The sequence below is a fragment of the Carassius gibelio genome, chromosome B1, assembly GCF_023724105.1.
Source record: "Carassius gibelio isolate Cgi1373 ecotype wild population from Czech Republic chromosome B1, carGib1.2-hapl.c, whole genome shotgun sequence".
Lineage (NCBI taxonomy): Eukaryota > Metazoa > Chordata > Actinopteri > Cypriniformes > Cyprinidae > Carassius > Carassius gibelio.
Window position 1 is genome coordinate 36,847,128 of NC_068396.1, and position 14,583 is coordinate 36,861,710.

Below are 14,583 nucleotides of genomic sequence, written 5' to 3' on the forward strand. Positions count from 1 at the left end.
CATGGATCTCAGAGATCAGATGCTGTTACGGTCACTGTTAAAGGTAGAGCAGCTCATTTACTTTTTCTAAAGTGAAGCAAATGGATCTGTTCAGGTGTTTTACTCTTGTCTCTGTTGCAGGACGTCTGATGATATTGTACATATCCATTGGAGTGGTTTGTGGAGCTTCAGTTCTCATCACAGTGCTGCTGATTTGGTAAGATGTGTGCAGTAGTTGATTGACGGTACTTAACCTAATTTAACACCCTCAGTAAAAGAAAAAATGTAGTTGTTAGTTTAGCTTTCTACAAATATATTTAACTTGTTGGACAACTTTTTTTTTTTCTTTGAAATAAAATGTGAATAATGCTCCACAAAGTTGACCAAAGAAATATGATCCCATCATATAAATTAATTTCCAATATTGTGAGTCTAATATTGTTTTAATACAATGCAGTAATTTTATACTCTTTTATTTAACACATTTGTTACCTTTAAGGAGAAACAGGGGGAAAAGGATAAAAGACAATCTTGAAATTCAGGTGAGCAAATTTACTTTAATTTTCAATAGTCTCATTACAAAATGAACTGCACTGCTCAAAAAAAAAAAAAAAAAAAAAAAAAAACACCTCTGTGTGTGTGTGGGTGTGTGTGTGTGGGTGTATCTATATATATATATATATATATATATATATATATATATATATATATATATGGTATGTACTTATACTGTGAGCTCACCATGTGATGTCACTGTGATAGTGCTAAGGAACAGGATATAGTATGTTCCCGTGGTGACCTATGTTTGAACTGCCTCTCAACCTGCTCAACATTTTGAATTCACTATAAGTTCACATAGTACTCACACTGTGAGTATCAGCGTATGATATTGGTGTGATGTCACTGTGATCATGTATGATCTCACGTGTCGACTGGATTTTAAGAAAAAACAAATTTCAAAACCCTGACCACTAGATGGTGCTGTCATGAAACTATGCAGGTACCCTCAGGTCACTGTTGTTATAAGACCCCAGGGGTGCTTTTCAGTATACCTCATCATTTCCTCGCTCCTCTATTCTATGACCTGGAAACCAGTTGAGCTCATCCATCTTTTAGGACATCTTAAAAGGTTAGTTCATTGAAAAAATCAAAATGAGGTTATTAATAACTCATCCTCATGCCATTCCAAACCCTTGAGACCTCTGTTTATCTTTGGAACACTGTTTAAGATATTTTAGATTTAGTCTGAGAGCTCTCAGTCCCAGCTCTCAGTTATCTGGCTCGGCTCGGTGTTCATCTTCAGTTCTCTCTTCACTGCAGTTCAGTCAATGTACTGTTTGAGTACAGGAATTACTCCAGGATATTGGTTTGTTTAAAACTCAGAGGGAGTGTCAGCCATATTAACAAAGTTAACAGCTTAAGTCATTTGTGCAGCATTCACCTGGATGATGTGATGAGAACCATATTGTGCCAGAATGCCCACCACACAGCAGCTTACTGGTGGAGAGGACACAGAGTGATGAAGCCAATCGGCAGATACGGGGATTGTTAGGAGGCCATGATCGTTAGAGGCCAATAAGTGAATTTAGCCAAGATGCCGAGGTCACACCTCTACTCTTTTCGAAAGACATCCTGGGATTTTTAATGACCACAGAGAGTCAGGACCTCGGTTTAATGTCTCATCCGAAGGACAGAGCTTGTTGACAGTATAGTGTCCCCGTCACTATACTGGGATGCTAGGACACACAGACTACAGGAGGAGCACCCCCTGCTGGCCTCACTAGCACCTCTTCCAGCAGCAACCTAGTTTTCCCAGGAGGTCTCCCATCCAGGTACTGACCAGGTTCAGCCCTGCTTAGCTTCAGTGGCCAACCGGTCTTGGGCTCCAGGGTGATATGGCTCCCAGCCAACTGATCTCTTCTGGAAGCTGGTTCCAACTGCGGGTGGCATAATAACTAAGATCGGACTCCCCTTGTTTGAAGTGAAGTGAAGTGAAGTGGCGTGACATTCAGCCAAGTATGGTGAACCATACTCAGAATTTGTGCTCTGCATTAAACCCATCCGAAGTGCACACACACAGAGCAGTGAACACACACACACCCAGAGCAGTGGGCATCCATTTATGCTGCGGCGCCCGGGGAGCAGTTGGGGGTTCGATGCCTTTCTCAAGGGCACCTAAGTCGTGGTATTGTAGGTGGAGAGAGAACTGTACATGCACACCCCCCTGCCGGCCCGGGACTCAAACTCACAACCTTTCAATTGGGAGTCCGACTCTCTAACCATTAGGCCACGACTTACCAGAAATCCTTTTCTGGGTTCACACAAAAAAGTTTTGTGTGAACCCTAACATTCCAGGTTATATATGTAACCGTGGTTCCCCGAAGGGAACGAGGCGCTGCGTCAGAAAATGCTATGGGAAGCCTTTCAGCATGACCAGCTCTGATTAATATGTGTAATCAGTCTCAATCAATTCAAGTTGAATGCATGCATGAATGCATGAAATAGCTTTTCTACATCAGAAAAAAGATAACGTTTCGTAGCTTGGCAATGTTTCTAGGATGGAAGAATGCAGTTTTTGTAACATGGGAAATTTGGTTTTCAAAAGACAAGTTGCTGTCTAATATAACACCCAGATTTTTTTTTTACTGTAGAGGAAGTAACAGTACATCTGACTAGTTGCTAATTGTAATCTTTAATTACAATTAGCAACTAGGAGAAATTGAATAGGAGAAAATAATTGGTCATCCAATCTTTTAAATTTTTAACACACTCTGTTAGCTTATATAATTTAGAAGTTTCACCTGGTCTTGTTGAGATATATAGCTGAGTATCATCTTCATAACAGTGAAAACTAATCCAGTATTTTCTAATAATAATACCAAGGGGCTACATGTATATTAAAAATAGAAGGGGACCTAGGATGGATCCTCGTGGAACTCCATATTTTACTGGTGATAAATGAGATGGCTCTCCATTTAAATAATCAAAATGGTAGCGCTCAGACAGGTAGGATCTAAACCTATCTTTGAGCCTGCCCTTGAATACCTGAATATTTTGTGTAATCTATCTATGAGTATGTCATGATTTATGGTGTCGAACACAGCACTAAGATCAAGTAAAACTAGCAATGAGATGCAGCCTTAATCTGACACAAGAAGCAGGTCATTTGTAATTTTAACAAGTGCAGTTTCTGTGCTATAGTGGGGCCTGAAACCTGACTGAAATTCTTCATACATATCATTTTTTTGCAGGATGGAGCTCAACTGAGCAGACACAACAAAATTTTTGATATAAATGGAAGATTTGAAATAGGCCTATAATTTGCCAGTTCACTAGGATCTAGTTTTGGTTTCTTAAGAGGCTTAATAACCACCAGTTTAAATGGATTTGGGATGTGGCCTAAAGATAACGACGAATTAATAATATTAATAAGCTGTTCTTCGGCTACAGGTAACAACTCTTTCAGTAATTTAGTGGGTACAGGATCTAATAAACATGTTGTTGGTTTAGAAACAGTGATAAGTTTATTTAGCTCTTCCTGTCCTATAGTTGTAAAGAACTGCAGTTAATCTTTGGGTGCGATGGATGAAACTGAAGTGTTAGATGCTGTAGAATCTACATTCGCTATTGTATTTCTATTGTTATATTTTATCAGTGAAGAAATTCATAAAGTCATTACTATTATACATTGATGGAATATTTGAATCAAGTGGCCATCTGGTTATTTGTTAATTTAGCCACTGTGCTAAATAAAAACCTTGTTTTTTTTTGGTTATTTTCTATGAGTTTGTGTATATGCTCTGCCCTGGAAGTTTTTAGAACTTGTCTATAGCTGGACATACTGTTTTTCCAAGCAATTCTAAAAACTTCCAAGTTAGTTTTTTCTCCATTTGCATTCAAGACTATGAGTTCCTTTCTTGAGGGAGTGAGTATTGCTGTTATACCATGGCACAGTACGTTTTTCTCTAACCTTTTTCAATTTGATGGGGGCAACAGCTTCTAATGTATTAGAGAAAATAGTGCCCATGTTGGCAGCACTGTAAAAAAAAAAAAAAAAAAAAAAAAAAAAATTGCGTCAACTTAAAAAAATAAGGCAACTTATCGCAAGCACTTAACAAACAGGGACTAAAGTCCACCCGACTTAAAATAATAACTTAATATCACAAGTTGTCACAACATAATTAGTCATGTTAACCTATTTACCCCGCCCACAACTCAGACCGCAAAAAAAGGAAAATAAAATATTTTACCCCACCCACTTCCTGAACCACATTTTTTAAAAGTAGTAAATACTCATCATAGCGTCATTGGGCCATAGACGTAGGAACTAGGCAAACCAAATCCTTAATATATTCTAATTTTGTCAAGAATTTTTTAAAAAAAAATTGTCAATAAGCTCATAATTTGTTCTAAAATAGTCTAGTCTGGCTGTCTATTTTTATATTTCTGTTCAGCAGACAGTGATGCTCCATATATTATGCTCAGCTCGTTCATTCCGTGGGGTCTTGCTCAACCCAGAATGGCCTGCTGGTTCAAAAATATACAGGGAGACATTTATTGTTTAGTAAAAAACTGGTGTTTTTCTGTGTCACTGCAAAGATGAAGTTGACGATGTAGACTCGCCATGAACGCCAGAGAGAAATGCACATTTCATATGGATTACATAATCAGAGAGTAGCCTATTTATTTTGGTTTTAATATTTTAGTTGAACAGTAGACATTTCAAGCTTTCTGTAATATATAGCCTTTATTTCTCAAATCTGTGAGGCACAAGCTGAGTTTCGGTGCCTTCCAGTTCACATGCAATTCAAGTGATCGTGTCAGCGCCTCATTACATTGTCTGCTATATATTTGCTTCTTATTTATAAAATATGGGCAATTGACTGATAAAACATTGATCAAAATTAACATACAATTTATACAAAACGAAAATCTTTTAAAAAGAGTTTTCTATAAAACAAAACTTAATGAAGTCGTCAAAATCATTTTTTACCAAAAAACAACGTCTTCACCTTTTCTGGGAAGTCGTGGCCTAATGGTTAGAGAGTCAGACTCCCAATTGAAAGGTTGTGAGTTCGAGTCCCGGGCCGGCAGGAATTGTGGGTGGGGAGAGTGCATGTACAGTTCTCTCTCCACCTTCAATACCACGACTTAGGTGCCCTTGAGCAAGGCATCGAACCCCCAACTGCTCCCCGGGCGCCGCAGCATAAATGGCTGCCCACTGCTCCGGGTGTGTGCTCACAGTGTGTGTGGTCACTGCTCTGTGTGTGTGCACTTCGGATGGGTTAAATGCAGAGCACAAATTCTGAGTATGGGTCACTATACTTGGCTGAATGTCACGTCACTTTCACTTTCACTCTTGGCGCCTCCACCTCTACCTGCAGACTGAGCTTGTGCGTCATCTCCGCGCCAGTTATTCAGCCAATAAAGTTTAGGCCTATGTATTTCAAAATTGTGTCTAGTATTACAAAGGTTTAATTGGCATCTTAATTTCAAACGACCCGAACGACCGCGACCCGAATATCATAATTTTTTTTTTATTTTGGATGACTCGTAACCATGGGCAAGGACATACCAAGTCTTGTATATTAACTTCTTTACTCCATTAATTTTACACTGAACTCAAAACATAGTACATAATGCATGTTAAATAAATCCAGTGCTAATTATACCTTAATACGTTAGCATGAAGTAACTTTTCACATGTATTTAAAATTTTTGTTTTTAAAGGAACTATTACGTGAAAATTACTATATTGCGTATTTTAACATCAACCTAATCACTGGGCAAAGTTACATCCAGTGGACATATTTTTATGTCTTTGCAGACATTGAAAATACGTCCACTGAGGAGACAGAATGTTTTTATAATGTATTTTATGTGTTCTGTACCTCCGATATAGACAATAGTTACTTCTTACGATGTATTGCAGGTGGGCCGCTAATTACTATTAAAAGGAATAATAATATTGTCCATATATGTAAAAAAGTCCAAGTCATAACATGAGGAATGACTTGTTTTCTCCTCTGATGAAATCGGCTGCTGAGTTCATGGGTGGAGCAAAAATATGGCAGGACTTACTCTTTGGCCCCTGGATTACCCACCTCTGTACTTGAGTAAAAGTCTTAAAGTATGTGATATTTATTTTATGCATTTAGTAGACGCGACTTACATTGCATTCAGGCTAACAATTTTCTCCTAACGTGTTCCCTGGGAATCGACTCCCCAACCTTGCACTTGCTAACTCAATGTTCTACCACTGAGCTACAGGAACACTGTACTTCAATACTTAAGTATTGAAAGTAAAAGTACAAGTAATTGCAAAAAAAGATTTTAAAAAATAATATATATTAAAAATAATTGTATATATATATATATATATATATATAAAGCTGATTCATTCAATAAGTAAACACCATCCATTGCTCTTCCATTACCTCTTCAGCCATCAACATTTTATTCCATGACGTTATAGTTTTGATGCTGTTTTGATAATCGTGTTACACATGTTAGTTATATGTTGTTTCTTTTTTCTTCACTTTTTTTTTTTTATTATTCTGTGAAGAAGATGTGTACTAGCACTCTCTACCATATAATAATTAAAACACAGATTCTAGATATAGCTTAAGTATATTTTACCTTTTTGTAAGTATACACAGCAAAATCCCCAGTGTTAATTTAACACTCTGAGTGTGGACTCATATAAACTCTGAAGCAGTGTTAAAAGTAACACTGAAGCAGAGTTGAAGTTAATGAGATAATTAAGAAGTTAATTGAGTTATGATTGACCATTATTGAAGACACCTGATGTTAGCAAGCAAAATCACCAACCAAGAAAATAACAATTTGTTTGTCACCATTCCACACTCAGTGTTAAATTAACACTGGAGATTTTGCTGTGTAAGTCAAGGATACTTAAATCAAAGTTTTAGTATATTCATGAGACAGATGAGAGAGATATACACTAGACGATTTTAAGGCTGATTTTAAGCTAGATCTGTGTCCTCGAATAATCAGGGTGTGTGGCCGAATTCGAGGCTTGTCAATTTTTATTTAACTTTTTGCCAAATTATGTCATGACTTAGGTCTGAGTTGTAGTGTTTTTGTCTTGGTGCCTGTGTTCCTTGTCTCTGAGCACATGGGTTATATTTTGGCAGCTCTTGTGTCCTGCTCTCAGTGTGGTGTTTTCCCCTCTCCCACTCATTATCCTTAATTATCTGTGTTCTGTCACACCTGTAGCCACTCTTTCCTCATTATCTCTCCCCTATTTTAGTTCCTCTCATGCTCCATCTTTGGTCAGACTGTTGTATGTCATGCAATGCCTTGCTTGGTGACTGTCTTGTCTTATTTGCCTAGCCCTGCCTTGCCCTGCCTCTTCTGTTTGGGCGCAAGGGGCGGCAGCTTCTTTTAGCGGCTTCATCCTCCTCACTGGCCGCGAGGCTTGCAGGGGATAGACAGCAGTGGCGGACTGGGACAGTAAATCAGACCGGGAATTTGACTCCACCCCAGGCCACCTCTGTTGCTGCAGTCACCACCGCCCAATTAATGTGTCCACCAGACTGCTAAACCCTTTGGCTCTTTCAGTCGTTTGAATTGGATTATACTTAAAAAATAAATCAAAATCCTTAGACTGTGGACGGGCAAAATTATCAAATCAAATATCAAGAAGTATCAAGGCATTCACTGTCTCTATCATCTTTCCCTTAATCCCCCTCTCTCTCGCTCTGCACATTGAGTTTCTCTGCAATATCAAATAAGCATTTTCAATAATATTAATTATGCAGCCATCAATTGTATGTCCGAATGATCACAGTCCTACTACTGATGACCTTATAAATCATAAAAGCACATATTTTTCTAAGAGTATAGCCAGCATGTTTAGTTTTGCTCCTAGCTAAAACTTTAGCTGAAGGTTCCTGCTCTGTCTCAAAAGCTGAACTGTCCACCCTCTCTTGTTAAACAGCAGGAGCACTAGCAGCACTAGTGCTACGTAACACTAGTGCTACTGTTTCTTCTTTCATCACCTTCAAAATAAATAAGCATTGTACACTAGGCTACATATTGTAGGCTAGAAATAGAAAATCAGTTTCTGGTCAATTTTGGCACTAAAAAAATACTGTATCTTCATATGTAAAACAGTGTGGTAGTTTATCATTAAGATGCTCTTTTAAAACATCTATCATTATATACATTTGTAATATATATTTTTTTAAATAGATTTTATCTATTGTAAGTTGCTTTGAATGAAAGCTTCCATCTGCCAAATGATTATTTAAATATTAGGGTGGAACAGTTCAACTTTTTCACAGTTCGGTTTGTTTCACGGTTTTAGAGTCACGGTTTCGGTATAGTTGTATATGTTATGTTTATGGAAAAACTATACTTTAAAAAAATATATATTATCATATTATTAAGAATATTCTAACTACAAGCAACAGCACAATTAAATACAATAGAGTAAAGATACAAATAAAATAAACTGACTTTCAGGTTTTTTTTTAGTTAGGTCTTGCATTAGTTTTTAGTTACAGAAATTTAAGTAATCAAATGTAAAACAGCATTGCATTTTGGACTATAAATTAAAAATTATTCTTTATTTAATAATAAAAAAAGCTTTTTAATCAAGAGCAGTGAGTGATTTCTTGGTTGTTGCTGTTCGATTAATATAAAGACTGTCACTTTAAGAGAATGCACTGATACAGTGTTCGTATTAGTATTGAACAAGAGTGGATGATAATTTGTAGAGGTTTTTTTCATCGCTGTTGTTGTAATGTCTGGGAATCCAGAATGCGCATGCATCAACAGAAACATATTATCTGAACCCTGTTTGTTTTACGTGTTATTTATTTAAACCATATTACAGATGCTTTGTCAGATTTAAGTTGAACAGCGGTCCCAGTGCGCGTCGAACCGTGTGTGCTAAACTGAAAAGTTAGTTTTTTTCAGTGAACCATAGTAAATATAAATGTAATTCTGACCGACCTGCTCCCTTACTGGTGAAAATGGCTGAGATTTTACAGCAATTTGCTGCGTCTGTGGCCAGGGCTTTTCTCCTTTCCCTCTCTGCTCCTCCTTTGCGCTCCATTTTTTGTGCGATTTTCTAAGATAAAGCCTGCCTCTGGATATAGCCAATTAGGCAGTGCTTCGCTGATGTTTGGTCATGTAGTGGGTTCATATCACTCCACGATCGCCTGATTCGTAGATTCATAAGACCGTCAATTAATTTGCAGTTGCATAACAGCCTATTGCACATCAGCCTTATCAACTGCACAGTGGCAGCCGGCAGGCCAGAATAACCGTCAGGCCACCGGGAAATGTCCCGGTGCTCCTGATGGCCAGTCCGCCGCTGATAGACAGCATAACCTCCTGGGCTGATGGCCATGTAAACGAGTACGGTTGTCATCTGGATCGCGGGTCCAGCGGCTCACTTCTCTAGGGTGGCACGGGAGTCCCTCAGCGCACCCTTCCCAAACCCATGAGGACACCAGTGTGCATGGATGGGGAAGAGACCGGTCTCCCGAGGAGCTTTTCAACAGCGGGGGTCATGAGGCTCCATTTCCATCAGGTGTGCCCCATAACATGCCGCCACTCCTGTCAGGAGTCTGGTGAAGGGCGGCGATTTAGGACAGGGTGCCAATGATAATTAGGGGTGAGACAGTTGACTCGTCACACCTTACTAAGGCTAAAAATTGGTTGAAACTGTCTTCATGTCTGTAGTCTCCCATGGCTTTAAAATGGGTTAAAATTTGAATATCATCTAGTGTATGCCCAGCGTAATTAGACAGATTGACATCCCTGAAGTTTTACTGACTTGGTGTTATACTGTGTTTCCACGAATTCACGCTTACATACAGTATAATTAGCTGAAGTATGATAATGTGTATTTGGCGTGCTGTCCGTTGAAGGGCTCAAAGCTCTGCAATAGTCAGAAACTAGAGAACCCCAAAATGAACTCAAAGAGAGGAGTTGGGGTGGGTGGAGCTGTTATGAGTCTTGGGCCCTGCATTTTGTCCTCTCTCCACCAGAGGTCGACATCTCCCTGACTCCATTCCCAAAACTCTACAAAGCTGGTCACATACTCACACACACACACACACACACACAGATGTTCTCCATTGTCACAGAGCATATATTCTCGTCTCACTCACAATTGTGACTGGCTGTATTGTGTATTTGTATTTTGAGTGTTACTTGTATTTCTTGGTTTATGTTTGTGATCTAGTCGAGCTGGAATCATTCCTTAATTTGTTTTGTTTTGCCTTGTTGGCCTTTTCAGTTTATTAAAGAGTTATTTCCCTGCACTTGGAACCAGACCCTGTTTACTTACCGCAGTAGAAGAGATGCTGCTAAACCGTCAATGGATAAGTCAGCTGTATCTATACTATGGTGTTGATTAACTTGATTGTGTTTCACCGGTTTTGATTAGGCTAAGTATCTGACGCACTCCTCCCAAACCTTGTTAATAAAACATCAAGTGTTCCCTTGATTTTGAGCAGTGTAGTATCTAGAACACTGAAAGTCCTAATGCATTTGTGAGTTGTTTATTATAAAATGGTTACATATTTAATCTTTACTAATATATCTGCTTCTTCAAAGTCAAAGATGGATCATTCCAGACCTGAGGATGACAGATACAAAGCATCTGATGTTGATACGACTGAACGTTTGTATGAGAATGTAATAGTAAGTTATCATTATAGTCAGTTCATTTGTGTGGACACAAATAAGGTTATTGTTATAGATGATATTATAGTTATCAACTATTTGTCAATGTTTTCTCTATTCTCTCTATTTTCCATCTTTAATGGCAAAGATGAATTATTCCAGAGCTCATGATGACAGTCTTAATGACTATGATGTTGAGTTGACTGAACCTGTGTATGAGAATGTAATGGTAAGTGATTTCACTCTTGATATCAAACGTCTACTGACTAAGTATATGGTGCACAGCATACAATTCACTGTTTAAGATCAAGTTATTCAAGTCCTTTTATACTGACCAGAAATTTGAAGTGTATAATTTAGTCATGAAGTTATTCACAAAATCACTTTCTTTCTTTTAGCGTGACAGGCCATAGTGTTTGGGACGTGTGGCAAAACATTTTACAGCCTTTTTCTGTTTCTCTGTGGGTCCAGCCTGATTGATTGACAGTGTCTTGATCTGCAGAAATTAATTTAGAAACTGGTTTTATCACAGAGTGACTTACAAATGATAAGCCTTACGTGCTGAAATTGTATTTGACTGTATTTTAAGCATAAACCTATACACGAATTAGAATGAAAACCATCTTAAATTACAACACAAAAACCACATATGAAAACTAATATAATCATGTAAGATCTGATTGGATGTTAAATTTAACATCTAACATATTATGTAAAATTTGCCTATTCTGTGTTTTTAAAGATATTGTATATTACATTTTTATTAAAGTGTATTGTCATAACGCAGGTTGTGTCTTTACTTTTATTTAAAAGTGTTTGAGCAGCAGATGTCCTCTGCAGGCTGTGTTCAGAACAGTGAATCATTTTACAAAGCAAATGATTCAGTTGATTTAAATGTGGCGAGAGGTGTCAGGCACTGTAGGCAATTGTGTGAAACACAAAAAATTACACTAACATTCGATTATGCCACCCGATATATACCAGGAACTACCAGCCCCAGAACAGGGGGTGCACAGGTTCGTTCCCAAAAAGGGGTGAGCAGAGAGACATATAGTAGTTTTATTCAAATACAAAAAAAACAAAAACAAATGTAAACCATGATTACATTAATAGCAAGGGCGCAGATTTCACATGATCACAAGGAAAGGCTTTACAAAAAAAAAAAGAAAAAAAAAAAAGACAAATACAAAAGAAAGCCTAAGGGAGGGTGATGGCCTGCTGTAACCCTCAATTCACACACCACACTTAATACCCACACACACACATTCTAGTGACATCAGGACAAAGAAACACGGCACTCAACGTGATCACCTTTAGACAGCATTTAAAACCTTCCTGTATACACTTCCCCCCTCACGCTGTTTACGAGGAAAAAGGGGAAAAAAAGAACAAACAATAAACACTAAAGATTAGCTTGTACTATCTAGCCCCGAATACACAAACAAATCTCACGTTGTAACTAAAAACAAATTTAAGCCTAAATAAATTACATTCAATACACACACAAATAAGCACAAGGAAAAAAATACAAATATGGGGGCAGCTGTGGCATAATGGTTAGGGACTTGGACTAGTTACCTAAACGTCGCCAGTTCGAGTCTCTGTGCTGGCAGCAGTTGTAGTTGGAGGGGAGTGAATGAACAGCGCTCTCTTCCACCCTCAGTACCCATAACTGAAGTGCCCTTGAGCAGGGCACTGAACCCCCAGTTGCTCCCCAGGCACTGGATATATAGCTGCCCACTGCTCCTGGTGTGTATTCACTCCTCACTGCTGTGAGTGTGTGCACTTGGATGGGTTAAATGCAGAGCACTAATTCCAAGTATGGGTTACCATACTTGGCAAATGTCATGACTTTCACTTTCAATATAAATTACAATTTGCAGCGAGAGAAAAACAGAATCAAAAGAATGAAAAAAGGGCCACGATTGCCACACCTCGTCCCATAATATAGAGCTGAAACCCTTGATCATGTCACTTAACCTGTCAAACATGTCAATCACGTGTTTTGTTGTGAAACATAGTTTGCAGACAGGACAGAGTTGTCAGTGATTGTTCTTTTTGAAAAGTCATGCAATATGTAACCCCCTGTCCATCATGCAGAGTGAACACAGCAGTGTCTGAACGATACCCCAGATAGTCATGCGGTCTGAAAGGAGCTGTGATCTGACTAAGAAAATCAAGCAGTGTGAACTCTACTAATGAGGTAATAGTTTAATGATCTACAAAAAAAAAGAGAGAATTTTTAATTAGTACAATACTAATTTCTCACTGGAAATGACTTCAAAAGTGGTAAAAGTTTGTCAAAATGTACATTTTGCACAGCCTGTATGTGAAGTGCTGGGAGTGTTTTAGGAAACTCCTGATATAGATCGACTTGATGTGGGGCACCAAAGGGTAACCTGACACATCTATGAAAAAGGGAATAAAAAAAAAAGTGGCACATTGATTGTTCATATATATATTTTTTTTTCAAAGGTCCGTTCGGAGAGCGAGGAGTGAGGAGCTGCGCTAATGTTGTTTTGTTTGTGAAAACCTTTAGTTTAGAGATTTCAGATATGCATATAAAAAAAAAGTTTTTCAGGAGTTTTTAAGGGCTATTTCACCCTTCATCATTAATATCTCACCCTTATGTTGTTCCAAACCTGCTAGACCTTAGTTCACCATCGGAAAACATCGGAAAAAAGATATCTGAGAGCTCTCTGACCATACATAGACAGCAATTGCCCTAACTTGTTTTAAATCCTAGAACGTTAATGGTCAGAGAGCTCTCTGATTTCATCAAAACTATCTTAATTTGTGTTTTTTTAGATAAACGAAGATCTTACAAGTTTGGAACAACATGAGGGTGAGAAATTAATGACAGAAATTTTATTTGGGGTAAACTAACCCTTTAAAAGTTTAACACTTTTTTTAACACTTTTTTTTCTTTCTTTAGATAGTTGTGTTTTCTAAAGTTGTAAATGTACAAGTCCTAATAGTCATGTTTAAATTATTATTAAACATGGCTTAATAAAGTAAAGCATAAACTACTGATTTCTGTTGATTGAATACCTTTACCATTTAGTGGATTACATGGAATGTTTGTATTTAAAGGGAGTGTCAGCCACATTAAAAAAGTTAACAGCTTAAGTCATTTGTGGACTAATGCGTATCAAAGATTAGAACCGTTTAAAACGATTCAGTTTGATTTGATGAACTGGTTCAGGAAGATCCGGTTACATCGAGTGATCCGTTCGCGAACCGGATATCACAAACTGCTTTGTTTTGAACTCTCTCACAATAGACACGGAAGAGAAGACAACGCTGAATAAAGTCATTGTTTTTGCTATTTTTGGTGCTTTGATGCTTCAAAAAATTCTAACTGACCCTCTGATGTCACATGGACTACTTTGATGTTTTTTCTTACCTTTCTGGACATGGACAGGATACCGTACACACAGCTTCAATGGAGGAACTGAGAGCTCTCGGACTAAATCTAAAATATCTTAAACTGTGTTCTGAAGATAAATGGAGGTCTTACGGGTTTGGAAAAACATTAGGTTGAGTTATTAATAACATAATTTAGATTTTTGGGTGAACTATCCCTTTAACCCCTTTGCGTGCAAACATCGCTGACGGCCCCAGTTTATTATTGTTTCACTTTCACAGCACATTAAACATCACTGTCTTACTTCATCTGGACAAACTGTGCATCAATGGAAAGTTTAAAGACTCAAGCTTCGATATTTGACCAATATTTTGATAAAACATTGTTGCAGTGACAGATATTTAGTGATTTATGTCAGGAGTGCAAAATAATAAATCCGTATTATGCCACATTTTGAATAGAAATTCACAACTCACTCATATTCAGTCACGTCAAAAGCGGTTTATTTGTGTTCACATAGACTCACTGAACAGCGTCAATAAGGATTCACAGACCAAAGATGCATATCTTCG

The 14,583-nt window shown here is 37.9% G+C and overlaps 1 protein-coding gene across 1 annotated transcript in view; it reads left to right on the forward strand.

The window, feature by feature from the left end:
* Positions 1-12,816, forward strand: part of LOC127948724 (B-cell receptor CD22-like) — a 52,382-nt gene extending 39,566 nt beyond the window's left edge. Inside the window, exons 8-12 of the mRNA XM_052545382.1 lie at positions 121-196; positions 479-521; positions 10,576-10,662; positions 10,793-10,873; positions 12,745-12,816. Coding sequence (XP_052401342.1) covers positions 121-196; positions 479-521; positions 10,576-10,662; positions 10,793-10,873; positions 12,745-12,765 — 308 coding nt within the window. The 3' untranslated portion in view covers positions 12,766-12,816. The remainder of the gene's footprint in view (positions 1-120; positions 197-478; positions 522-10,575; positions 10,663-10,792; positions 10,874-12,744) is intronic.
* The last annotated feature ends 1,767 nt before the right edge of the window (positions 12,817-14,583 follow it).